General features: G+C 44.2%; 1 protein-coding gene across 1 annotated transcript in view; it reads right to left on the reverse strand.

The window, feature by feature from the left end:
- The window catches only part of Plekhh1 (pleckstrin homology, MyTH4 and FERM domain containing H1), a 50275-nt gene extending 38858 nt beyond the window's left edge, over positions 1 to 11417 (reverse strand). The window contains exons 1-3 of the mRNA XM_026385135.2: positions 11175 to 11417; positions 9149 to 9305; positions 2791 to 2965 (exon numbers count right to left, since the gene is read on the reverse strand). Of these exons, the coding sequence (XP_026240920.2) occupies positions 2791 to 2965; positions 9149 to 9195 (222 nt within the window). The 5' untranslated portion in view covers positions 9196 to 9305; positions 11175 to 11417. The remainder of the gene's footprint in view (positions 1 to 2790; positions 2966 to 9148; positions 9306 to 11174) is intronic.
- Positions 11418 to 25720: the final 14303 nt, after the last annotated feature.

The following is a 25720-nucleotide window of genomic DNA, read 5'->3' on the forward strand; positions in this document are numbered from 1 at the left end:
ACTCCATGAGGAAGACTCTGTTTCACCTTCAGATCCAACCAGCCAAACCTCATCTCTGTCTCCACAGAACTCAAACCTGAAACCTTACATTCCTAAAAGGAGGCCACCCTCCCCTCCCCTCACCTCTCCTCCCTTGTCCTCCCCTCTTCTCCCCACACCACTCAGCCACCAGAGGTGAGCTCCACCTGGTTCTTCCCTCTTCTGCTCCCTAAGGAGTCCTTTTATTATTTTTTTCCCAATGTTCATCTCTGTGTTTAGAAGGATATTTAAAATATTTCATCCAGCATTTTAGGTATTTCATGGTAAGAATTTTTAAAAGGTGCTGTGGTTGTGGCTCAGAGGTAGAGTGCTTGCCTAGCATGTGTGACGCACTAGGTTCGATTCTCAGCACCCCATATATATAAATAAATAAAATAAAGGTGCATCAAAACTAATAAAAATATTTTTAAAAATTTTTAAAAGGTTATTTTGTGGCCCTAATTACTTCTAGAAACAGAAGTGTCCTTCCTCTGAGGTATTTCAGGCCACCTGGCTGAATGTATTCCTGCCTACCCTTTCCTTGCCTCCTACATGCCCCTAACACTACAGCCTAAGGCAAGGTTCACCCACTTTATAGTACAAAGCCATTTTCTGGGAGCTTGTTAAACACAGAGATTACAGTACCGGGATCAAGAGGACTGGGGTGGGGCTGAGGACAGATATGCTTAACAAGTGTGTGCTTAACAATTGATTCTGGCCAAACTTTGAGAACCACTGTCTAAGACCTGTTGTCCTTTTCCTGAAGGGGCTGAGTTCTTTCCTCTCTATTGGCACCACCTGGCTGGAACCTGCAGGGCCCCTGTTCTGCACAGTTTGAACTCAAGGACAGCAATGCCAATAGAGCCAATGTTCAAGAGTTCTAGTCCAGACTAGCCCAGGGCACTCCCCCTGCTTTGGAAATGCAGAGGTGAGGCCACTGACTTGCCTTCCTGGGCTCCAGGTTACAGGACTATCAATAAAACGGTTGCTTACTCATCAAGACTTTGAATTACTTGAAGAGGGCTAAGCTGAATTTTACCTTTGTTCTATGAAAGAAAGGTTTGTGAGCTGGGGGCAGCGGCTCACACCTATAATCCCAGAGGCTTGGGAGGATCCAGAGTACAAAGCCACCTCAGTAACTCAGTAAGGTCCTACATGCCCCTGGGTTCAATCCCCAGTACAAAAGAGAGAGAGAGAGAGAGAGAGAGAGAGAGAGAGAGAGAGAGAGAGAGAGATTTGCTAAACAGATTGATACTATATAATCAAAACTACAGAAAGAGTGATTGATTCACTTAAGATATATATAGATATAGATATATGTATGTATATATATACATATATATATATATCCATCTGTTTACACACCTGAAAAATCAGTTACTAGGGAGGCTAAAAAAGGAGGATTGCAAATTTGAGGCCAGCCTCAGAAACTTAAGGAGAACTTGTCTCAAAATAAAAAATAAAAAGGGTTGAGCATGAGGATATAGCTGGGTTTGAACCCTTTAAGTCCAGTACTTCCCCTCCCCCACAATATATACAGAATGAATACATGTATAAGTTTGTATGTGTGTGTGTGTGTGTGTGTGTGTGTGTGTGTATTTCTTCTGTGCAAGTCTCCACTCTCTACATGAGTTTTTTTTTTTTTAATATTTTTGAAGTTTGTAGAGGAGACTTTTTTTTTTTAATATTTATTTATTTATTTTTAGTTCTTGGCGGACACAACATCTTTGTTTGTTTGTGGTGCTGAGGATCGAACCCGGGCCGCACGCATGCCAGGCGAGCGCGCTACCGCTTGAGCCACATCCCTAGCCCCTCTACATGAGTTTTGCTCAACGCCTCTGGAGGTCAGCAGAAACATTATGAAAGGTGGTAAGTTTCCCACACCAGCCCACCAAAGCCTATAAAGATAAAATTGTTCCTATTTAAGACCCGTTCTATGCCAAGACCTTCATATATGTGAAGTAACTCTCAAAATAACATCTGAGAGGTAGACATCTATCTCCCTGCATTAGTGGTGAAGGGGACCTGCTCAGGGTCACATAGCTAGAAATTGGTAGAGCCAGACAGGTCTCCAGTGCCTGTGTCCTTGTCCCCAGAAAACCAGTGGCTCATGTGCTTAACAAAAGGTGAGCAGTAGGATGGATACATTTGCATTCTTCTCCTAAAACAATATCCTGCCCACAGTGAAAAAGAAATGCTAAGGGGAACCTGGGCATGGTGGTAGGGCACACACCTGGAGTCCCAGCTATTCCGGAGGCTAAGGCAGGAGGATTCAAAGTTCAAGGCCAGCCTCAGTAACTTAGTAAGACCCTATCTTGAAATTTAAAAATATAATAATAAAATAGAGAAATAATAAAAAATAATAAATAATAAACTAATAATTAAAAAATATCTCAGTGGTAGAGTAGCCCTGTGTTCAATCACCAGACCAAAAGAAAAGAAGAAATATTAAGGGATAATGGAACATAGGAGCCACAAGTAACCAAGAGGTTATAGAAGACCAAGAAGAATTCTATCATTTCTTTGGTGTACTTATGAAGAGGTAGAGCAGGGAGAAATGATAGGTGACACGGTAGTAAACCCGCTCAGTCTGTTCTTAAAATAAGAACAAAACCAAATAAACAAAAAGCTACCTTGGGTTTTATTTTGCACGTGTGAAAAGCATCTCTTTGAAAGTTTTCTTTCACCAACTTTCCCCCTTTGACTCTGGCCCTCTCTGACAATGACCCCCCTGCGGTGAGGGGAGGCAGCCCCTGGAACTCTAGGTCTCACCTTGTCAGCCAGCAGCTCCCTTATCTTGCTGGCCTGGAGGCGAAACCGGAAAAGCTGTGTTTCCAGGGCCAGGCAGCGCTTCTGCCAGTCGACACTGGCCCGGCTCTCCACCTTGAGTTCGGCCATGATGGAGTCAACTTCTGGCTTTTTCCAGGGAACTCCAAGAACCAGCACACTGAGAGAAGAAAAGATAAATAAGTGTGTGAGGAGTGGATGTACGGAAAAAAGAGGAGGAAGAAGAGACCAAAAGAGAAGATGAAGTTGGGAAATGGAGGAAGTCATTGTTCACCTGTCCCATCCCACCTTCCTCAGCTCAGTGTATTCCACTCCACCATAAGCTAGCTGAGCAACTCTGGGAAGTCACCGAACCTGAGGAAACTTAAGGAGAATCTGGTCTAATTTTTACCAAACTGAGAAGGAAGGCTCTTTGGTGTTTATCCATTCAGCAACCATTTATGTGCCAGACCCTGTTCTAGGCAATGGAGATAAAAAAGTAAAGAGAGGTCCTTATCTTTAAGTTTTACAAGAAGCACTTAGGAGAGTCTAATTACAAAATTAAAAATGTCACCACAATTGCCAACTGATATTTGGATAAATGGGAGCAAAGAAAGGGGCAGACTGTGAGGGGATGGGAGAGGCTACACCGTAGGAAATGCTTCAAATGGGTAAGGTCACAGAGCAAACTAGAGGAAGAACCCTGGTTCCTAGTGTAGTTCTGATTCTATTACACATGACCGATGTTAGGTGGGAAAACTGAAAAGGTAACTCCATGCTTTGAATTTCCCTGATGATCTTCTATTTAGCTGGGGTCCTATCTATTGTCATTAAATCATCCTGCCTTGGAACAGAGTCTTATTTCTTCTCCTTCAAATTGTAAGAATCTAATCAGAAAACTGCTAGATATTTTGCTCCAACCCTGGGAGAAAGCCACAAGTCTTTGGAAAAAAACTGTGTACAAATCAAGTAGACACCTGTAATATCCCTGGCCAGGGGAATTTACCCAGAGACCTCGTGGGCAATTTTGAGAGAAGAAAAACTGGGTCAAGGATGAACAAAGGAAGAGGCATGTATGAATCTACATTAGAGAAGAGACAGAGGCATAGTAAGCTGGCAGGAGAGAAGGCTAGAAGGCATAACCAACCACCAGGATCTGCAAATCCCCCTTTTAGGGCATTGTTAATAATTATTTTTGACAACAGCATAAATTTGGTCTGCCCCAAACCATGACACATGGTCACCCTAGTATTGGCTCATTTTAAAGAATGAGTGCTAATTTTTTAGGTTGATAATCTTTAAAATTTTTCATTTATTTGAGATACATATGATTTACAGGTGAAATGATATCATGTCTGGGATTTGCTTCAAAATACTCCATGGTAAGGGGTAAGGAAAAGGAGATTTATAAGATCTATTAAGACGTTGACTTTGGGAAAAGGGCAGTGCTGGTGACAGAACCCAGGGTCTCATGCACGCTAGGCAAGTGTTCTACACTAGAATACATCCCCAACCCCAAAATATTATAATTTTTAAAGCTGGTTGATAGGTTTATGGCAGTTCTTCATACTGGTCTCTCTACTTGACTATACACCTGGAATTTTCCATAATAAAAATATACTGTGTTTTTAAATCCCCTTTTCCTTCCTCAGAAACCTCAGCACTTCAGAAAACCCAGGCTAAGAAAACCCAGCCACCTCCTGTGCTGTTGCCAAAAATTACCTCGAGCAACAGTATGCCTCTTTAGTGGTAAATCACCAATATTTCTTCTCTTACACCTGACTTTTCTCGAGTACCTTTCTCCCATTACATACTATAAACAGCTATCATTTATGAGAAGACACTGAGGGACAGAGAGGCTAAGTAACTAAAATGGACAGTTCTACAGCTAGTAAATACTGGGGTGGGATTCTGGTTCTAAAGTCCTTGTTCTCAGCCACAGTGCTCTTAACACATCCAAAAAGTGGAAAGAGACTGGGGATGTGGCTCCTTGGTAATGTGCTTGCCTAGCTTTATGAGGCCCTTGGTTCAATCTCTAGCACAGCAGGGGTGAGAAGATGAAAGAATTCTGAATTTGGAGTGAAGTAAGTTGTTAAGAATAAGAGAAACAATTTATAAAATCTTTCATAGCCCTTAGCACTAAGGTGAACCTATATCCCAGATTCTCCAAAGCATCCTGGCCTCAAATATTCTGCCAACACAATTTTCATAAGCATAGACACTTAATGTGTCCGCACTTTTCCTTGAAAAAATAGGGCCAGGGGCTGGAGTTGTAGCTCAGTGGTAGAGCGCTTGCCTAGTACATGTGAGGCACTGAGCTTGATCCTAGCACCACATAAAAATAAATTAATTTATTAAAGGTATTGTGTCCATCTAAAACTAAAATTAAAAAAAAAAAATTCAAGAAAAAATAGGGTCAGTAGACCTGGAGAGAAGAACTCAACAATTAAACCACTGATGGGCCTAATGTCTGATTCTTGTGGTTGTCGGCTTCTCAGAATACTGGACACATGACCTCAGCCCTGCTCTCCTAGAACTGTCATCCCAAACAATGGCACATTGTGACCTCCCAGCAATCCCCACCTCAAAAGACTGGGACCAACTGGAACGGGCAGGAAGACAAAAGACAAAAACAAAACATGACCTTCTCTGAGCTAAGATCACAGCTGAGAAGACAAAACAGAACCTTGGAGGGCCTCCAGGGAAGGCTGGGAGACTTCATGTTTGATTTTCTTTGTCCTTTAGGGGGATTTTGCTTTCCTTCCTATGAACAAAAAAGTGGCAGATGTGAGACTAGGATTTGGGAGTCTTGCAACCTAGCCCAGGGCTGAGAACAACCAATCAAAGCACCCAAGTAAAACCAAGGGTTGAGGAGCTTAAATTTCTGTGTGGTTGAAGGAGTCTGATTAATTTTAAATCCCTCTTGTTGATTTTCAGAACTAATACTTAGATTCCAAGGAGAGAGGGAAAACCCAAATTACCAAAGTCTCTGGGGACTCTGGAAATAAAATATCACTGGTCTCCACATACCCTTGGAGTCTGAGATTACATCAAGACTTTAGGGAGTGCTTTCTCTAATCAAGCAAACACCTCCATGACATGGTTTAGGAGTACCAAGTGGTCTGATTAATCTTCTCACTGCTTTGGGGATGCTGGCAAGTTCCTGAGAAGGCTGAGACTCGTGCTAGGCTTGCCTCGGCATGTGAGGAGAGCCAAGAGGTTTGGAAACAGATCTGGAGTAAGGTGCCTGCTGCCAAGCCCAAGGCCTGGAGGCTCTTCCGGCAGAGGCAGGTGGTCAATAACAGCTATAAAACAAGGGATGTTCAGAGAAGATACCTGTGAGTTGGACGTTGCCTGCTAAGTCACCTTGCATCTGTATTTCCCATAAAGAAATTCAAGAATCAGTAGCAATAAATTCTGCAGAAATCATTCTTAACTTTTCAAGGCACCACAACAAGTGCATACACTTATATTTCTGACATATAGGACAAGTGCAAATACATTGACAATGAACAGATTAGATAAATCATCACATGTGTAACTGGTTTAGAGACCCAGAACTAAGCGGTGGGTAGTAGAGGTGGGTCAAGAATCCTGATCTCCCAACATCTAGAATTCTCTTTCCATTAGGATGTTCATAGACATCTCGTGCTACCAGGATTGCCTAACACAAATACATCATTAATGTCAAAATTAGATAGCCAGTGGGAGAAAGCTTGCCTAGCATAGGTTTGATCTCCAGCACTAAGGGGGAAAACAGATGGGAAAATAAAAAGGAGAAGTGAACTGGGAACAAAACCCAGCTCAGTTGTTGTTTTCCTTTTTTTATGTTGGAAATTTGCAACATACATAAGAAGTAGTAGTACGATAAATCCCTGGGTGCTCCCCACCCAGCAACAATTATCATAAGCTCATGGCCACTCCTGTGAAATCCAGTTCCCTTGATTCCATTAGCTTTTTAGCCCAGAATGCTAAAAAGCTTGGCAGGTGAGTCAAATGATTGTCATGGTCTTGATAACTGTTTTGGAGCTCCCCCAAATTTTTCAGTCCTGGTTCAAAATGCCACAGAGGTCAAAGCCTTGTGGGTAAGACAAGTAGTGGGAAAAAGTCACAGAGAGTGACTTTATACTCAGGGCCTATATCAGAGAAAACACAAACTTGACCTGGGATCTCTCTGGCAAGTTTTGGGATTTGACTGGAAACTGACAAAAACGAAGAGATTAAATGTAATGCAACCAACTTTTGTTAATACCATGTGCAAGCTTGAGGACATAGAATAAAGATCCTCTGGCTTGGAAACCTTAAGTCTGTTGCCATGGTATCTCCCTACAAAGGGAATCAATCAACATAGGAGCCTAAAAGAAAGGTCAGAAGTCACTGCAGGCACAGGACAGCAAATTGCTTCCTTAGAAGGTATAGGAAGTATCAGAAGATAATGGGCTTCTAGCCAGGCATGGTGGCATGCAACTGTCATCCCATCAGCTCAGAGGCTGAGATAGGAGATTCACAAGTTGGAGGCCAGAGTTAGCAACTCAGCAAGGCCCTAAGCAACTTAGTGAGATCTTGCCTCAGAATAAAAAAATAAAAAATGGGCTGGGGATGTGGCTCAGTGGTTAAGTACCACTGAGTTCAATCCCTGGTACCAAAAAAAGATAATGGGTGCCAGGGCCATGGTGCATGACTGTAATCCCAGTCCCTCGGGAGGCTTTGGCAGGAGGATCATGAGTTAAAGCCAGCCTCAGCAAAAGCGAGGCACTAAGCAACTCAGTGAGACCCTGTCTCTAAATGAAATACAACATGGGACAGGGATGTGGCTCAGTGAGGTGCCCCTGAGTTCAATCCCCAGTATCCAAAAAAAAAAAAAGAAAGAAAGAAAAAATAAAAAAAAATAATGGGCTTCTGTACAATTTCCATTGGGCTCCCTCATGTCATCTCACTTTGGTTTACTCCCAGTGCAAGGACCTTTTGTGACTTCCACTGGCTAGGATGAGCTATCACTATCTTCTCAAAATTGCTGTGCTAGACTAGGCTAACCACCTGCCCAACTATGGGAAAGGAAGAACTTTGTGCTTCCTTCTGGGATGAAGCTGGGGGAGGGTGTGAGCAGACACATAACAACCCCTTTGATCTCAGCACTGTCACCCGATCAAGTCAACAACATGCATCCTGCCTCTACTGGGTGTGAGCATCACATTCCACACACACAACCGTGATGGAGACAGAGGAAGGTGAGCATGTCCCAGGAACTGGGGATCTGATAACATAAGACAGGGCCAATGCAACTAGGTCCTCAATAACAAAAAACAGTACAGAAACAGAGCATAGTTCTTAAGATCCCTGTCTGGCGCCAAACAGGCCTGAGTTTGAATGTTGGCTTAGGTATTAAATTCTGTCACCCTAAATCATTTACTCACCTTCTGTGAGCCTCAGTTCCATTTTGAAATTGAGGGCAATTTTTTAAATGAAGGCAATAATATTAGGTCGAATCATATAAAATTGTCTACATTTAACCACTTTCCTGATCTTTAAAAATGGCAATTTCAAAACTGGTGTGGGAGTACACACCTGTAACCCCAGCTACTCAGGAGGCTGAGACAGGAGGATTTCAAGTTTGAGGACTGTCTGGGTAGCTAGGGAGAATGTGTCTCAAAATAAAAAGAGCCAGGAGTAGCTCAATGATAGAGTACTTGCCTAGCATGCAAGAGGCTTTGGGTTCAATCCCCAGCACCATGATAGCGGGGCACAATTTCGAGGTCAGGGGTGAAGCTCAGTGGGACAGCACTTGCCTAGCATGCATGAGGCCCTGGGTTCCATCTTTAGTACCAGGTGGAAAAAAGGCAACCTCATAGATCACATCATGCAGGATTCCCTTAAGGATTAAAGGAGACGGAGGACACAGCACAGTTGGTAGAAGACTTGCCTCACATGCACAAAGCCACGGGTTCAATCCCCAGCACAACAACAAAAGAATTAAAGGAGACACTACAAAAGCCTGGTCTCTATCTCTAGTAAGCAGTCAGTAAGTGACAGCTATTGTTACTATCAACAAATACAAGGCAAGCCAGCTGGGCCCTGAATGTACAAGATGTGACTCATAGATGTGCTCACTACCAGCACCACCTCAGAGAGGAGGTCATGTTCCTTTTAAAAATTATCTTATCTATTTGTTTTTGAAGATTGAACAAAATGATATAAGCTTCAAAATAAGACTCCTTCCCACCTCTATACTTCAGCCATAGTTCTTCCCAGGGGCAACTATTGTTAGGGTGTTTTGTGTTCTTTCAGGGAGATCCAGGACATATGCAAACATTCATGTACATTCTGCACACACAAATGGTGCCACACTATACACACCATACTTAACAATATAACTCTGAAGTCTTCATACATTAATATACATCTCTGCCACATTCTTCTTCCATACTGCACGACAGCTTTAATGTATTCTACTGGATAGCTATTACATGATCTTCTTTAAGGATCCTTTATTGATAGTCACTTGGGTTGTTTCCAACCTTTTGCTAAAATAAACAATGCTGTAATGAATATTCAATGAATATGCATCATTTCATATACATCAGGGTATATCTTAAAGGGCAGTCCCAGAAATGAAATTGTAGGGTTAAGTGATGTGCATTTTAAATTGCCAGATAGTCCAAAGTGTCCTCCCTTGAGGCTATACTAATTCATACCTCAGCCAGCAATAAGTGCCTGTTTCCCCACAGAAGAGGGCAGTTCGAACTAGCTTGTTTTATTTCTCTGTGTCTCTTCTCTTCTCTCTCTCTCTCTCTCTCTCTTTTTTTTTTTCTTTCTTTCTTTTTCCCCCAGTACTGGGGCCTGAACCACTGAGCTAAAAAGCTGAGGCCCTCTTTAAAATTTTGAAACAGGATCTTATTAAGCTGCTAAGGCTGGCCTTGAACTTGCTATCCTGCCTCTGCCTCCTGATATAGCCTGAACTAGCTTTTGAAAAGGCAAGAAGGCACAGCTAGGCTTACCAGAGAACACAGGATGGTGGTTCAGCACAGCCTTCTGTGAAGTCACCCAAAGCAAGCATGAGGGAATCCCAGCACCTTAATATTCACCTGAATAAAGCATTCTCCAACCTCTATGGAGCACAGAGGTTTTCTTTTCTGCTTGGCTGACCTGCCCCCAGGAGTCAAACCTGACTCCCAAGAGAACATCCAGAATCACATTAGAAATAGCCTAGAGATAAGGAGAACAGCAAAGAAGAAAGCACCTTGGGGGAGTGGAACATTAACTGGAGGGACACACTTCTTTCCTGAAGAGGTGACTTCTGAAGAGGGCAAAAGGGGCACACTTGGGCACATTTTTTTTTTCAGCTCAGATATTAGTTTAAATGTGCTTGGGACAACTGGGTGCACCCTACCATAACCCAGCTCTGGGCAGTTCCCTTTGTAGCCTAGAGGGAGGACAATGGATAGTTAACCAATCCCCATATTTGGAATTTAGAAGGCTTAGGTCTAAGTCTTGCTTCTTCCACTCTAGTTGTATGACCTTGGGCAAGTCATAACTTACTTCTATAGTCCTAGTTTTCTCCTTTATGAAGTGGGGATAATAATATGCAGCAACACTGCAATAAATGATCTATAAAGTATCACTGCCATACATGTCTGGCATAGAAGAATCCAACAAATTTGATGATGGGCCTGTCGACTGTCTCACTGAGAACTGTTTCAATGATTTTTCAAGTGTCTTCCTGGAACCAATACTGTTGGAAAGTTCCTGGTGAAAGCTTATGGAGGGGATAGCTGGTGGGGAGCAATACAACAGCGAGAGGATTCTACTTCCAGTTGAAGATCTTCAACTGCCTGTCACCCCAAAGGACCCTGATCCCTGGGGACTGATTACAAAGACGCCTAGGATACAAAGCCCTTGATGTAACTGGGCGCCCAGCCTGTTTTCTTTTCTGCTTGGCTGACCTGCCCCCAGGAGTTGAACCTGACCCCCAAGAGAACATCCAGAATCACATTAGAAATAGCCTAAAAAGAGGTGGGGAGGGAAGGGGATCCGGGGGTGGAGGGGAGGCGAAGGCGCACCGAGCACCGACCGACAAGGTACATAGATGCCTGCACGTACGTCCGGAGGGCCCTTCCGGGGAGCAACTGGATCGAGCCGGTCCCAAACTACAGGTCCTCCAAGGAGGGCTAGCTCTGGCCTTGCGGCGCGGCTCTCCAGGGGCACCTGGCTCTCCAAACCTGACCCGCGGCTCCCAGCGCAGCCCGCCGCTGGAAGTTCGCTTCCAGGTGGGGAGGCACCTGCTCCGGAATCGCAGTCCCGGTCGTGGGGAGCCGGTCCCCTCCTCCCGGCCAACCGCCCTCCCGGGTCCGCACACCCCAGCCCGCCCCTGGCCAGGGAGCGCAGAGCCTCACCTTCAGCTGGCCGGCGGGCGTCGGCGCCGCACCCCCAGCACACGGGCGCCCTGGGCGCGCAGCCGCCGCTGACCTTGCGTCACTCTCGCCGGAGTCCGGAGCGGCTGCCGGGTCTCCGCTCCCCGGCAGCAGGGGTCGCGGTGGGCGGGGCGGAGCGAGGCCGGAGCCTGGAGGGTGCCCGCGGGCTGGCTGCACAAAGCCCGGCCGCGCCTCGCTGCGCCCCATTCAACGCTCCGCTGGGCTCCCTCCGCCCCCTGCTCCCTCCCGCTCTTTAAAGGCCGGTGCCGGGCTCGGCTCCGCAGGCAGCTCGCGGAGAGGCACAGGAAATGACCTCAGCAGCCTCCAGCCTCCCACTTCTCCACACCGCCGGGCTCGTCCCGGGCCGGCGGGGACGGGGGGGGGGGGGGCGCTGGGGTCTGGGGGGCTGCGGTCCCGAGCTCCCTGTGGGGGCCACGCCAGCTCCTGCAAGGGTGTGCTCCGCCCCCAGATAGAGTGGGACTCTCGCAGGACGGGGGACAAGACCTGACCCTCCCCCGAAGAAGGTTCCAGCGTTTGTCTGGCCACCTGTGAGAATGTTACGCCAGGATATTTGGAACAGAAGTCCTAATTTCCAATGGTCTGCCTCCTGATTTGTAGTTTAGAGAAAGCAAGTCACCACAGCCCGGAGGGTAACTTAATCGCTCACGTACGTTATTTATTTTAAAGGAGAAAGGCAAGCAGGACACTCAATCAGTGAGACTTGGTCCCTCAGGCATTTGCAGTCCTTCAGTTATATGATCCCATACCCAGATGGGTCTGGACATTAATATTTATTTAGGTGGGTATGGGATGAGAATAATGGAAACGAACGAAAGAACAGCTGTCTTGGCTTGGGGTGTACTTCAGAGGTAGAGGGCATGCTTAGCATGCACAACCCCTGGGCTCCATCCCCAGCACCAACAAAACAAACAACAACAAAACCCACAGAGTTTTCTTCCCCAGCCCTGTAGACTGTATCTCAGCAAGACCTGAACAGAAGCAAACACCACCAGGACCTGTTTCTCCAAGTGGAAGAAAGTGAAAAGGCATTAGTGAAAAGTCCCTGGCCCCACCCCAGGTTTGAATGTGAATCCCCAGGGGTGGGACTGGTGAATTGCCCAAGGAACAAGCAGCCCAGGCCATTCTCACGCACAATTTGAGAGTCCAAATACCAAGGAAAGTTGTCAAACTGGGCCAACAGGACTCAGAAGGGTGAACTTGCAAATGGCTTTATTGAGATAGATCAAGGCCCTATTTTGTGGGGAGAATGTCCTCTGCTGTCCCCTTCAACAGTTAAGAATTTGCCTCAGCTGAAAAGCAAGTCCTGTGGATTTTGGAAAGGGGAGATTCATTAATTTATTAGCTTTGCACATAGTATGAATTTCAAATAATACAGAAGGCTAAGAAAGAAAAAGTCTTTCTTCTATCTTGTCCCTTGTCTCTCAGATCACCCCTTTCCAGCAAGGCTACTGTTTTTGTTTTGTACACATAAGATATTTTATGTGTACTTAAGTATTTTGTATTTATATGTGTGTGTATGTGTATTCCATATTTGTGTGTATATAAAACATTCATGTATATGAATGTATTTATGTATTCACATTCACCTTTTAACACTCAGGAAGAAGCAGCCCTTGTTTTTTGTCCCCTCATCATTATCATCTGTTGGCTAGAAGTGTGACAGGGTAGCACTGTAAGAGCTGCCTTGTTTTTTTGTTTGTTTGTTTGGTTTTTTTTTTTTTTTTGATGGTTTCCTAATATTTCTAATGAAGAATATTTAAGATGTTTCCAACTTTTAGGCTTTTATATACCTTGCTATGATGAACACCTTTGTACACACTTCCTGGTCAGGTATATGACATTCTTTTTGGTTTAATACTTAGAAGTGAAATCACTGGCTTTAAACATAACATAAATTTTAAATTCCAATAAGTGCTGCTGAATGGCCCTCAAAAAAACCTGCACCAATTTACACATCTGTCAACATGTTCCAGTTCCTGTTTGTTCCCTCCAACCTGTGCCAATGAAGTGATTTATCACAAAGCACAAACTTTTCAAAAGGGAACATTAGATGAATTAGTGTATGCGAAGGGTTGTAAACAGTATTGGCCCATAGGAAGATTCAAGAAAGCCAGAGAGTCCACCATGTGACTTCCTCCTTGCTTTGAGCTCTTTTTATCTCAGCTCTGTAAACTTGGGCAAATACCTTACTCATTCTGGGACTCGGTCTCCTTATCTTTTTTTTTTTTCCCCAGTCAGTTGTTTTGTTTTGTTTTGTGTTTTGTTTTGTTTGGGTACTAGAGATTGAACCTAGCAGTGCTTTACCTCTGAGCTACATCCACAACCCTTTTTATTTTTAATTTTGAGACAGGGTCTCACTAAGTTCCTTAAGGCTCCCTAAATTGCTGAGGTTAGTCTCAAAACTGTGATCCTTTTAGCCTCCCAAGTCCCTGGGATTTCAGGCATGTGATACTACTCCAGGCAGTTTCCTTTTTTTATTTGAAAATTTCAAACTTACAGAAGTTGCAAAAATGGTACATTAAATACTTATGTACCCTCATTGAGATTTACCAACTTTTAACATTTTGCCACATTTACTTTTACATATCTGTATATATGCATATATATATATATTTTTTGTAAAAGGGATATATATATACATATACATATATGTGTGTATGTGTATGTATGTGTGTGTGTATATATATATATTTGAGAGTTAGTTGTACACATCATAATCCTTTACCTCTATTTCAGCATGTATCTCCTAGGAACAGGGATGATCCCCTAATATTATCATATTATCATATTCAGAAATTTTAATATTGATATAATACTATCACATACTACATGGGCCATATTCAAATTTCCCCAGTAGTTCCAATAATATCCTCTATGGTGGTGTTTCGTAGCATTAGTCCCTGCCTGGTCCTCACCAGAGTGAATGGATGTCTGCAGGAGAATGGGCTTGTCTCCTCTTCTGCTCCAGAGGGAGAGAGACTCCAGAGGTCCACAGCCTGGACCCTGGCATAACAAGGCCAGCAGGGACACTTGAAGGCAGAATAGAGTTCTATTCTATTCCACCAGCCTTCTTTGTTGAGGTTGCCCCCTCTGCCTGACTCCAGCTACTCCAAAATGGCATCCCAGAAATGTCCTGCCTGCCTCCCTCCCAAGGTCCTCTGGCTACCTCCCCCATTGGTGATCTCTAATCAGCAGAGGCAGCCATTCTGGCACTAGAAAGGTCTGGGAAACCCTCAATTACAGCCCCCCACCACCAGTGCACCCCAAGTATTCATCCCTATGGACCTCTAAACTGGCCCACCTCTAACTTAACCCTGGAATTAAGAGTCTTTAGATTTATTATTTATTTGGTCTGGAGATCCAATCCAAGGGTGCTCTACCACTGAACTACTTCCCCAGCCATTTTCATTTTTTATTCTAAGACAGGGTCTCACTAAATTGCCAAGGCTGTCCTCAAATTTGTAATCCTCCTGCCTCAGCCTCCCAAATTGCTGAGATTACAGACATGCACCACAGATCCTGGCTCAGACACTGTGTTAAAGCACATTTCATATAAGATTTCCATGGAATTGAGACTACTGGCCATATTGAGACAATAAAATCAACTGACATTGATGATCCTCTCTTATTCCCTCTCTTCCTTTCATTCATTGAGCTGGAAAAAACCACCTCCTTGCTTCCTGCCTGCTTTGTCTTTTAAAATGGGAAAATTATGTCCTAAGGTAGCTACCTTTGAGGGCAGAACATTTAAGAGTTGGAGATAGGGGCTGGGGGATGTGGCTCAAGTGGTAGCATGCTCACCTGGCATTTGAGGGGCGCTGGGTTCAATCCTCAGCACCACATAAAAATAAAATAAAGATGTTGTGTCCACCGAAAACTAATAAATAAATAAATATTTTAAAATTCTCTCTCTCTCTCTCTTAAAAAAAAAAGAGTTGGAGGTAAAGACAGGATTATGAGGGAGTCACCACAGCAGAGAGGGAATTTGCAAAGTCAAAATAAAGAAAAAGGCATCTTGAGTACCATCTTTGGTTGATGCTGTGGTAGGAGATAGAGGACAACAGGTACAGTTGGGGTGAGTGCCGGGGACCTCAGACATCTGTTGGAAAGGCCCCCAGAGCCTTCAAAGGATCCATGGAGAAATGGTATTCACCACCACACCTGAAGCTCATTTCTGTTGGATGTTAGCTTATTACAAGTGACCTGCAGATCAGAGAGATGGGAAGAATGTCCTTACAGCTCTGGTAAAAGGATCAGTTGGAGTGCTCTTGTAAGAGGGGGATGAGGCCTGGATAGGCATCCAGTGCCAACAGGTCTGAACCAATCTGGCCCTTTGGTGATAATATAGTTCTTTCATTAGCAGTTACAGGAAATGAAAGGTGAGTGAAGGCCATTTGTTTTCTCTCCTCTTACCTCCTACAGGTGGGATATTAAAAATTTAAGTCTAAGGCCAAATTCTGCCAAATGTGCTTATATTGGTCCAATTCTTCAACTTTATAATTCCAGGGCAGTAGAACCCAGATAATCTCCCTGGCCAGCTCCATATTGTGGAAACCACTTATTTCACCAATGAAAGTTTATTTCTAGTATCTCTCAAGCATGTTAAGCTCTCGGGTATAGATGATGGCCTTTGAAGTGCTTATGTAACCAAGCTCTGGAGAGCAGATTTCTGATTAGGCCACTTCAGATGCTAACTCACCACTCTAGGGGTTAGAGGAGGAATCGGTTTATACACACACACACACACACACACACACACAGGGTTTAAGCTAGAAAGTTAAAAAATAAATAAATTCCTACAGAGTCAATATAGCAGCATCCTAGTCTGGTCTGGTTTTGTGGACAGCACTGAAGGAAAGAAAGGGAACCAAGGAACTAGCCAGACCTCAGTTCAAGTCCCAGCTTCATCACATAGATTGTGATGTGACCTTGAGACAGTTGCTTAAATTTTCTTAATACGTAATTTGTAAACTGGTGATAGTAATAATTCTTGCTACTTAGAGTGTTGTTGAAAGAACTAAATGAGATAATGTGGTGTCTGGCATATAGCAGATGATCTATAAATGATAACTATTGTTATTCAGTCTTTGAACAAATATTTGCTAGAGGTCTAATATTTACCAGAATATTCTCCTAGGTGACTGGGAAACATAAAGATTGTCAAGAACCCGATATCGGCTCTCAAGGAGCACCCTTTGTTGCAATATTGCAATAAATAGTCAGGTGGCTGGAGAGATATGAATAACTCCAGAGAGAACTGGTGAAATATTTGATGATATTCCATGAGACTCCACTCCCCAGCCTTCGTGTTTCCTCTGAGCAGGGCTCTGGTCTACAAAGACTCCTCCTGCTTCACCAAACCCTCGCAAATCAAAGTAGCCTTCCTTCTCCTTTCAGGGCCTGGTTCTGTTGGAAGAAGAAAGGGGAGGAGTGCAGAAAAGAAAAGGGAGGAGAAGGGAGAGGGATCTCAGACTCCCAGGAACCCTGGGACAAATCCCGTTCCAGCCTCTGCCTCAGAGCTAGGGGCAGAGCTTGGCTGCCCTTGGGTCTCAGAGAAGTCCTCAGGAGGTTATTTAATGCTGAATCTCTGGGGGCAGCCAGGGTAACATATGGGTTAGATCAGAGAATCTCGGGTCACCATCTCAGTAGGGCCAGGAAGGCAATGCTTGGACATGCAGAGAAGTACAAGATAGGAAACAGAGAACCCAGGGATAGAGTCGTGTGTGTGTGTGTGTGTGTGTGTGTGTGTGTGTGTGTGTGTGTTTTGAGGATGGGTGGGAGAAGGTGTCCTAACTTTCATCATTCACTCTTTTTCCATTTATTCATTTAGTTACTCACAAACACAAATTTATTGAGCATTTACTATATTTCAGACCTGTTGGCACTGGATGCTACTTACTGTGCTAAGGCATAGGCTTTAGAGCCAAACATTCCTACCCTGGAATTCTAGCTTCCCAGTAGGGGACACCAGGGCTGGTGGTGGTGGTGGGAGCTGGATATAGAATTGGTGCAGTGACCACGTGTATGAACTGCAAATGATCAATACATTGCAGCTGTGGAGCCAGAGAGAGCTAGGCAGAGAATGAGGAAGGCAGGGGGTTTTCCTCTGTTAAAAAGGAATCAGAATTCTTTAAAAGGAGTTCTCTATAAAATGAGTGCCCCAGTGCCTGGTATATTATAGATACCCAGTAATGGTTATTAAATGAGAAGGGATCTTGAAGGTATAAAGGCATGAAGAGACAAATGAGGTGCCCAAAGAATATGGAATTAGAAGGTTGCAAAGAGATGAGGGATGGAAGGAGGGTCTGCCTGGTCAAGAAGGATTCCAGTAAGGAGACAGACAGCCATTTCAATCTAACCTCATGTCATAAAACCCTGAGGGTGCTGATTGAAAATATAGATTCCAGTGGGCACAGGGGTGCATACCTGTAAACCCAGCAGCTCAGGAGGCTGAGGCAGGAGGATGACAAGCTCAAAGCCAGCCTCAGCAAATTTTTGAGGTCCTAAGTAACTCAGTGAGACCCTATCTCTAAACAAAACATTTAAAAAGGGCCAGGGATGTGGATCAGTGGTTAAGTGTCCCTGGGTTCAGTCCCTGGTACAAAAAAAGAAAGAAAAGAAAATACAGATTCCAGGCCCCAACCCTGGCCATTCAGATCAGCAGACCTGGGGAGGGGGTTGATTTTGTGCCCCTTAGGACCTATAGGGAACCTGTATGGACCAGTATGCCATAATCATATTTTTTTGTGACACTTCAGTCATCTTCTTGGAGAGCAACAGCGCCAGAGGGGAACGCAGGGTAGAACTCATGTAATCACAACATATATCAATACAAAATGATCTGTGCAGTGCAGCCGTGGGCTCCCCAGGCAAGAGAGAGAGGTAGACAAAGGTCACTCAGGTGGGGACAGGAGAGGGAGGGAGAAGGGGAAGCTGCATTGGAGCTGGTAGAGCTGGGGCAGAGAGTCCAGGTAAATCCAGCCCTCCACCTGGAATTCTAGATCTTTTAGAGCTTGCAACATCATGGTTTTAGGCCAGCTGTCTTATTTCTCCATCAGAGATTAAAATCATGGCCACTTGCATCAACTGGGGGAGGGAAGAACTGGGCAGGGACCAGGTCCAAGTCAGTGGCAGGTTCTCCAGAAGCTTGGGAGGCCAGTGTGAGGAGACTCTGGAGTTCTAAAAAGCCAACAGAACTTGCCCAGTCAGGGAGCTGGCAGTGGCCTTTGGTTCCTTCTCTGTGACACACATGTGGCAACACCTGCCATGTGGGTTTTCAAGGTGACAGTCTGTGGCCCTGGGGACCCACGTCTAGAGTTCAAACTGCAGCTCTGGAACTTAGTTCAGTTTGGGCACTTAATAAGTACTCAATAGATGCTAGCCATTATTGTTACCTCTTCAGCTGATGACAAACCTAAGCTGAGAGAAAAAAGTCTTTGTAGTTGGGCGCAGTGGCGCATGCCTGTAATCCTAGCAACTTGGGAGGCTGAGGGAGGAGGATCGCAAGTTCGAAGCCAGCCTCAGCAACTTAGACATTCTCAAAATTTTAAAAAAGGCTGGGGATGTAGCTCAGTGGTAGAGCCTTCATCCCCAGGTTCAACTCCCAACAGAACACATCCCTACCATCCCTTTCTTCCATCCCTACCTCATCCCCAGTCAAGTCTCTGCTTGAACCCCACTAGCTTATCTCATGGTTGAGCTAAGAGTGTGAGGGGCTGGCAAGCGAGGGCTCAGCTATCATACTTCAACACATTTGTTGGATGTCCACTGTGGGCAAGGATGTAGGAGAGCCGGGGAGTGGAGGAGTAGGGGCTCAGTCAGTGGCAGCTGGACTCAGAGGCTGTTGAGAGCCACAGCCAAGTCGGCCAGAAGGAGTGGTTGAGAGGTGACACCATCGAGCCATTAAGATGATGATAATTAAGTTAAGCTGTGTATAATTGCTGTGACTGGATAAGCTGGATTGAAACATGCTGTGTATTCAGTTGTATATAGACACCCCTGCTGTCTAGCAATAGGGTGGCTCCTGCTGCCTCGGGCGCCCGCTACTTTTGAGTTCTCAGGGAGTTCCCGTTGAGTTCCCAGTTGAGTTCTCACCGAGCCCTGTTGAGGGCTGGGAGAGTTCCCGGGGAGTGCGCGTGGAGGCCAGTGGAGTTCGGGCAATAAAGGAGTTTCTGTTTGAACCTACAAGGGCCTTGTGGCGGCTCGGTTATTTTGTGCCCAGCCAGACTGCGGCAAGAGGCCCTCTTCATGTTGTTTGTCCTCCCTTCCTTGACCATAAGGGGCCTATGGTCTGGGGTGGGGTCCTACACACAGGGCTGTGTAGGTTCTTGCTCAGCTACCTCTTGTGATCTGAGGATGGTCTCAGCAGGTTCTTGTGCCTCTGTATGTTCAGCTATAAAACAGGAGTGGATCCTTCATGGCTGCTTTCCTCAGTATGTGGGTAAAGAGCTGATGGACACGTCACTAGTGCTCTGACCTGGAAAAGGGAGGGCAACCACGGTGCGGAGTACATCTTTGGCTGGTGTGAGAATTGCCAGATGGGAACAGAGGCCACTTCACCAAACATACCTAGGACACAGCCAGCTGTTCCAGGACTCTGAGAATAAGTAGACTCTCTTTAATTTTCTCATTGAAAAAGAAAAACATCTAAAGCCAATATTTATTGGGGCCAACTAAGTTCCAGGTACTTGTTAAACATTGTAGAAGGAAATATAAAGCAAGAATAAGAACATGAAAGAGAGAAAAAAGAAAAACATTGTATGAGGACTGATATTAATTTTCACAATCTCTGGGTGTATTTTTATCTCCTTTTTATAAATGAATAGATCAAGTCTTTCAGAAGCTTAATGACATGGCAATGCTCAGGCAGCAAGTAAGCCATGCTGAGACTCAAACCCTGCTCCGCCTGACTCACAGACCATGTTTTTAGCTGTCGTGTTTCAGGTTTGCTTCAGGCATGCCTGCATGCCCTGCAGGGCACCTTGCAGGTTGAGTGGTTGCAGTCAGAGTGGACCAGGCGCCCCAGGATTCACAGAAAAGGGAAGATGTGAAACAAATGGACAGAATGAGAGACCCTGGCATGGCAGCCCTACCATGTCTCAGCCTCAAGCCAACTGGTCTGCTATTTCCTCTGATCAGTCAGGATTTCACCTTGTACTTTCTGCTCATTGTGCTCAGGGTTTAAAGAGAAAACCCCACTCTTCTTTGTGAAGGGGAGTTAGTTCAAATGATTTAACCTGTCTTCCCTCCCAAAGTTCTGGCTATGATCTGTCAGGAGATGGGAGGCTATCTCTCAGCACCATCTAGTGGCAGGATGACTATTCGATTTCTTGAAGGACCCCAGCCTTGAATCCCAGTCATACCGGGGGCCAGATCCATTCCCTTCTGATCTGACCACTGCATGCTTTGGTCATCTCAAAATGTTGTGGTTAGTGGGGCTTCAGCTCTGCCTAAAGTGGAGACTTTAGCTATAGATATCCTTCCTGTTCAATTTTGTATAGTTTTAGGCAAGGGGACAGGAAAAAGTGGTATTAAAGTATAGGGTATGGCGGAGGACTGCTCAGTGGTGGAGCATGTAGGAGCCCTAGGTTCGATCCCTAGTACTCCCTGCAAAAGACTAGGGTGAAGTAGGGAAAGATGAAAAGAATATCCACCAGCTTCTTAGCTCCTGGCACCTGGTTCCAAGCAATGTGTACCTCCTTCTATTTGAAAAGCACAGGACCTAAAACAGCATGTCCCAACCATCAGCTGGGAACTGATCCAGGTAGATGTGTCACCTAGCCATGTCACACAGGTAGGGAACAGGAAAAGATTTCTCTGCACAAAGTCCAAGCTGCACATTAAGGATTATTTCTCTGCCAGGTTAACTGATGGGGCACTGAGCCGGAACCAGACTGCTTTACTCCAGCACTGTATCAAGGGCTTTGCTCGGGTGGAAGTAAGCTTTAGAGTTTTCAGAGAGCTGGTCTGAACAGTGTACTTTAAAAAATTTTTTTGGTACTGGGGATTGAATTCAGGGACATCCAACCACTGAGCCATATCCCAGCCCTATTTTATATTTTATTTAGAGACAGGGTCTCACTGAGTTGCTTAACACCTTGCTTTTGCTGAGGCTGACTTTAAACTTGAGATCCTCCTGCTTTAGCCTCCTAAACTGCTGGGATTACAGGCATGTGCCACTGTGCCCAGCACGAACAGTGCACTTTTCAGAAAAGAATTTCTGTATTTCTAGGCCCCATCCAGAAGAGGAATACTAGTCTATTTTCTTTATAGAGTGGGTCAGCCCAAAGGAATCTAAAACACAAGTAAGGAGGCTAGGGGTGGAGCAGAACAGACTGATTCCTAGGAATGAACTCCAGGAGGCATTGTTCTGGAGGTCACACAAGGCACCTGCTCCTTCCAAACGTGTTGCCCCATTGTCCACTGGGAAAACTCTCAGATGACTTCTGAATGTACAAATTTCCTGGCCACAAGGGTCTTGTATTTTGTATATACAAAATACACTAACAAAATACACTCCTGGGAAAAATGTATTTTTTTTGGGGGGGGAAGCAACATTTTTAGTGTTGAAATAAAGCCACTGCAATACTTAAAATAAGTTTCCTCAAATATATTTGCCACTCAAGCCAGTGGAATAGTAATAGACATATGTAGTAACGTGCATAAGACTGAAAGCCCTTTATAGCAGTAAGGATCAAGGAAATTTTTCTAAGATCTTTTCCACTCCAAATCCCTACTTTCACAGACATAGTATATTTTATGATTCTTGTCCTTTCTTGAGCTACATCATTGAATATTTCTTATAAGTCATGTTAAGAGGTTGAGAATACCCTCAAATATTTATAGCAGCAATTGTTATAAATGTAAAAAGGATACGACCTAAGGGTACATCAATTGGAACCTAGTAAGTCATGTATTATTATGATGATTCATACAGAAAATAAAAATATTATGCAGCCATTAAAATTTGAGATGAAGAATTATATTTATTGACATGGACAGGTATTCATTACTTAATATCAAGTGAAATAATTTCTAGAAAAGTATGTTGAATATCACTTATTTTATATAAAACTGTATATATAAAAACTATATAGCTGGGCATGGTGGCACATGCCTGTAATCCCAGCAGCTCAGTAGGTTGAGGCAGGAGGATTGCAAGTTCAAAGCCAGCCTCAGCAACATAGTGAGGCCCTAAGAAACTCAGTGAGATCCTAAGTTGGATGTGGCTCAATAGTTGAGTGCCCCTGAATTCAATCCCTAGTGCCCCCAAAACAAGCAAACAAGCTAGCAAACAAACAAACAAAAACCTGTATATAGATATAATTTTATGCATGTTTATATATAGAAATATTGGTAGAAGATTTTTTTTCTCCCAACATTAACAGTGATTACCTTTGGGTATAGAAATTTGATATAAATATTTTTAGTTTCTGCTTTGTACTTTTCTGTATTATGTAAACATTTTACAAGGAGTATGAATCATTTTTTCTAATAAAGCTATTAAAATGTTTTAAAAGTATTGATCTTATGAGTCAGGGAGAAAGTTGAGATTCAGGGAAGTTGATAACTCAATAAAGCCACAACCTTCCAGTCCAAGAGGCAGAGTGTACCCCATACCACCCATCCCTCAAGTTTAATGCCAACCCTTTGAGTCCTGCCTCTAGCTGGTTAAGATACTGGGGAAGGATATGGCAATGGGGACCTGGGGGAGCTGGAAACCAACATTCAGAGCAGAGGGGACTCCCATACTTCTGATGTTGTCTGCATCCCTATTATCTCTTCAAAGCAATTAAGCTATGACTACAACATTACCGGATCCCTATTATACAGCATGTTCTTGTGGTCTGGCAGTTGTCCAGGTCTTGATGGATTAGACATAAGTCTGGGGACAGAGTTAAGTTGAACTCCTTATTTCTCATCCAGGCCCATTTCCCATTCTGCCAGGGAAATGACGTTTTCAATCATGTTCTCCACTTGAAGTAAGGAGGAATGGGAAGCGAGCTGGGTGCAGTCCAGAGCCTGAACGCATAAGGTACTGGGTGGGAACTGCGTGGTTAATGATCTCCAGGAGGAAGTCCTGAGTCTGTCTTCCTTCTGTCTTCCTCTTTTTGCCCTCTCTAATCACCCACCCACATTTGTCCACACTCCTAACTTCAGCACCAGAGATCCTCACAACCCTTCCTCCAGTACTCCTAGAGTTCTGGGGCACCATCCAGCTCAATTCAGCTTGATGGAATATTAGCATTTAGGACAGGGGGTTGGGGCCCCTGAGCCTACTGCCTTTCTAGACCACAAATTGGATTTAAACAATAAAATCCAAGAATATGGTAGAATATTAATCCCTTTTACTCAACTACAGGGCATTTACAGGGAGGGTCAAGATGGACCCCTGAACAACCAGTTCCCTTCTTAGTCCACCCACTCTGAACACAAACACAGATTCAGAGAGCAAAGGGCCCATTTCCTCATTGGAACCCACTACCATTCTTCTCTCCCTGACCCCAGAACCAGCTACTGTATTCCCTGGGAATATTTACCTGAAATTACTACTCATGGATATGAAAAAAGTGCCATCAAACACATCACTGTTCCTTCCTGATGTCTGTACTTTGCAGAAGGACAAACAGAAAGTAGACCCTGACCTAAACTGTGGGCAAGAAAGGGGGGCAGGAGGCTTTTGACAGAAAGAAGTATATGGACTTACAAATACTGGTTAATTCTGAGCCAGAGAGTTTACAAATGAAGTGTGGTAGAGTCTTGCCATGGAATCAGTCCCCTTGTAGAACACAAATAATCACAGAATTTTTACCCTAAGAGAGGTACAGAATTAAAAGCAGTGGCTAGGAGGGCTGAGGGGTTGTTCAGTTGTCTAGTGCTTGCCTAACGCATTCTTGCTTAACTTGTGAAGCATTAAGTAATGCTCTGTTACAAACCATCTTGCAATATTCTCATCTTCCATATGCATAGGTCTCCATCTCTGTTTCCTATAGGACCCTAATCCTTAGCATGGTGTGTGATATATTAATGGCTAAGTGAAATAAGTTCCTCAAAACAGCACAATGCTAGGTAAGAGAAGACACTCAGATATTATCTGGGACTAATGGGACACCTCAACCAAACTAATTCCCCCAGACAAGTCAGAGTCCCTGGGATCATCAACCCCTCAGGCTTATGTAGCCTTTTCTGAAGGTGGTCAAGTTCTAGAAGGGTCAGAACAAGGAGAGTAAAAAGAGTAGAGAGACAGGTTGTACCCTACCTTCTGCAATGCAATCTGCACACCTTGACGCCCAGGATTAGGCTGCCTCTCAGCCAGATCCTCTGGGAGAAATCTTTTGACTCAGGTCTACAAAAAGAAAAATTTTTTTCCACTCTACCCCATCCCAGTACCTAGTGGGCTGAGGAGTGGGGCTTGGATGAGATATTGTGATAGAAATTCTTAAGCTATTAATGTTGCCAAGTCCCAAGATATCCTCCTGCAATCTCTGCATCTGGCTGAAATTTCTCTTTGAACTGATATGGTGAAGTTGGGACAGGCACACAGTGTCTCCCGGGGGGGAGAATGGTTTAGATAGCAGCATAAAAGCTTTTAACTGCAAAGCCTTCTCATAACCAGGCTCCCCTTAACAATACTCCTTTGTCCTTCCTCAGACCACTAAGCTTCTTGTATCCTGGCAAAGGGAGGCACAGAGGGGAGGTGACCAGATTGGAGTTTGGCTTTTAATCTCCAAGGCAGAAATTCTTTTAAATCTGACCAGCACCTGGGCTGGCTGCTGAGTCAGAAATGAGAGCAGTGGAATGGGGGTGTGGAGAGAGATGTGTATGTGGAATGGGCTCCCCAAGTTTCCTAGTAAACTCTATCCTCAACAGATTTATGACCTTCATAGTTAAACCCACATTTAGAAATATGAATTTGTGTGGTTTCAATGCATGTTCATAGTCTCACTTTGATTTCTTTAGCTTTCACCTTTTCCTCTCTTAATTTACAGCTAGTCTTAAGAACCTGCACTAATTTTTGGGACTGACTTACTGCACACACATTAATGTCTTTTTTTTTTTTTTTTTTGGTAACAAGGATTGAACTGAGGGGCACTCATACACTGAACCACATCCCCAGCCCTAGTTTGTATTTTATTTAGTGACAGGGTCTCACTGATTTGCTTCGCGCCGTGCTATTGCTAAGGCTGGCTTTGAACTCCTGATCCTCCAGTCTCAGCCTCCAGAGCTACTGGGATAACATGCATGCACTACCACACCTGGCATGTTAATGTCTTTATCTTTATGGATGAATTCACATTATCACAGAACTGTGAGTTCTTTATTTTCAGGCTCAAGGTGTTTATGAGTACTGCACAGTCCTCATCCACTGCATTTTTTTAAAAGTGAAGATGAAAAAAATATAGGGAATATGATTTTTAAATATCCCCAAAGTAGGGCTGAGGATGTATCTCAGTAAAACAGAGGATGTGCTTAGCATGTGTGAGAACAGAGGTTTGATCCCCAACACG

This window comes from Urocitellus parryii, chromosome 6, assembly GCF_045843805.1.
Source record: "Urocitellus parryii isolate mUroPar1 chromosome 6, mUroPar1.hap1, whole genome shotgun sequence".
Lineage (NCBI taxonomy): Eukaryota > Metazoa > Chordata > Mammalia > Rodentia > Sciuridae > Urocitellus > Urocitellus parryii.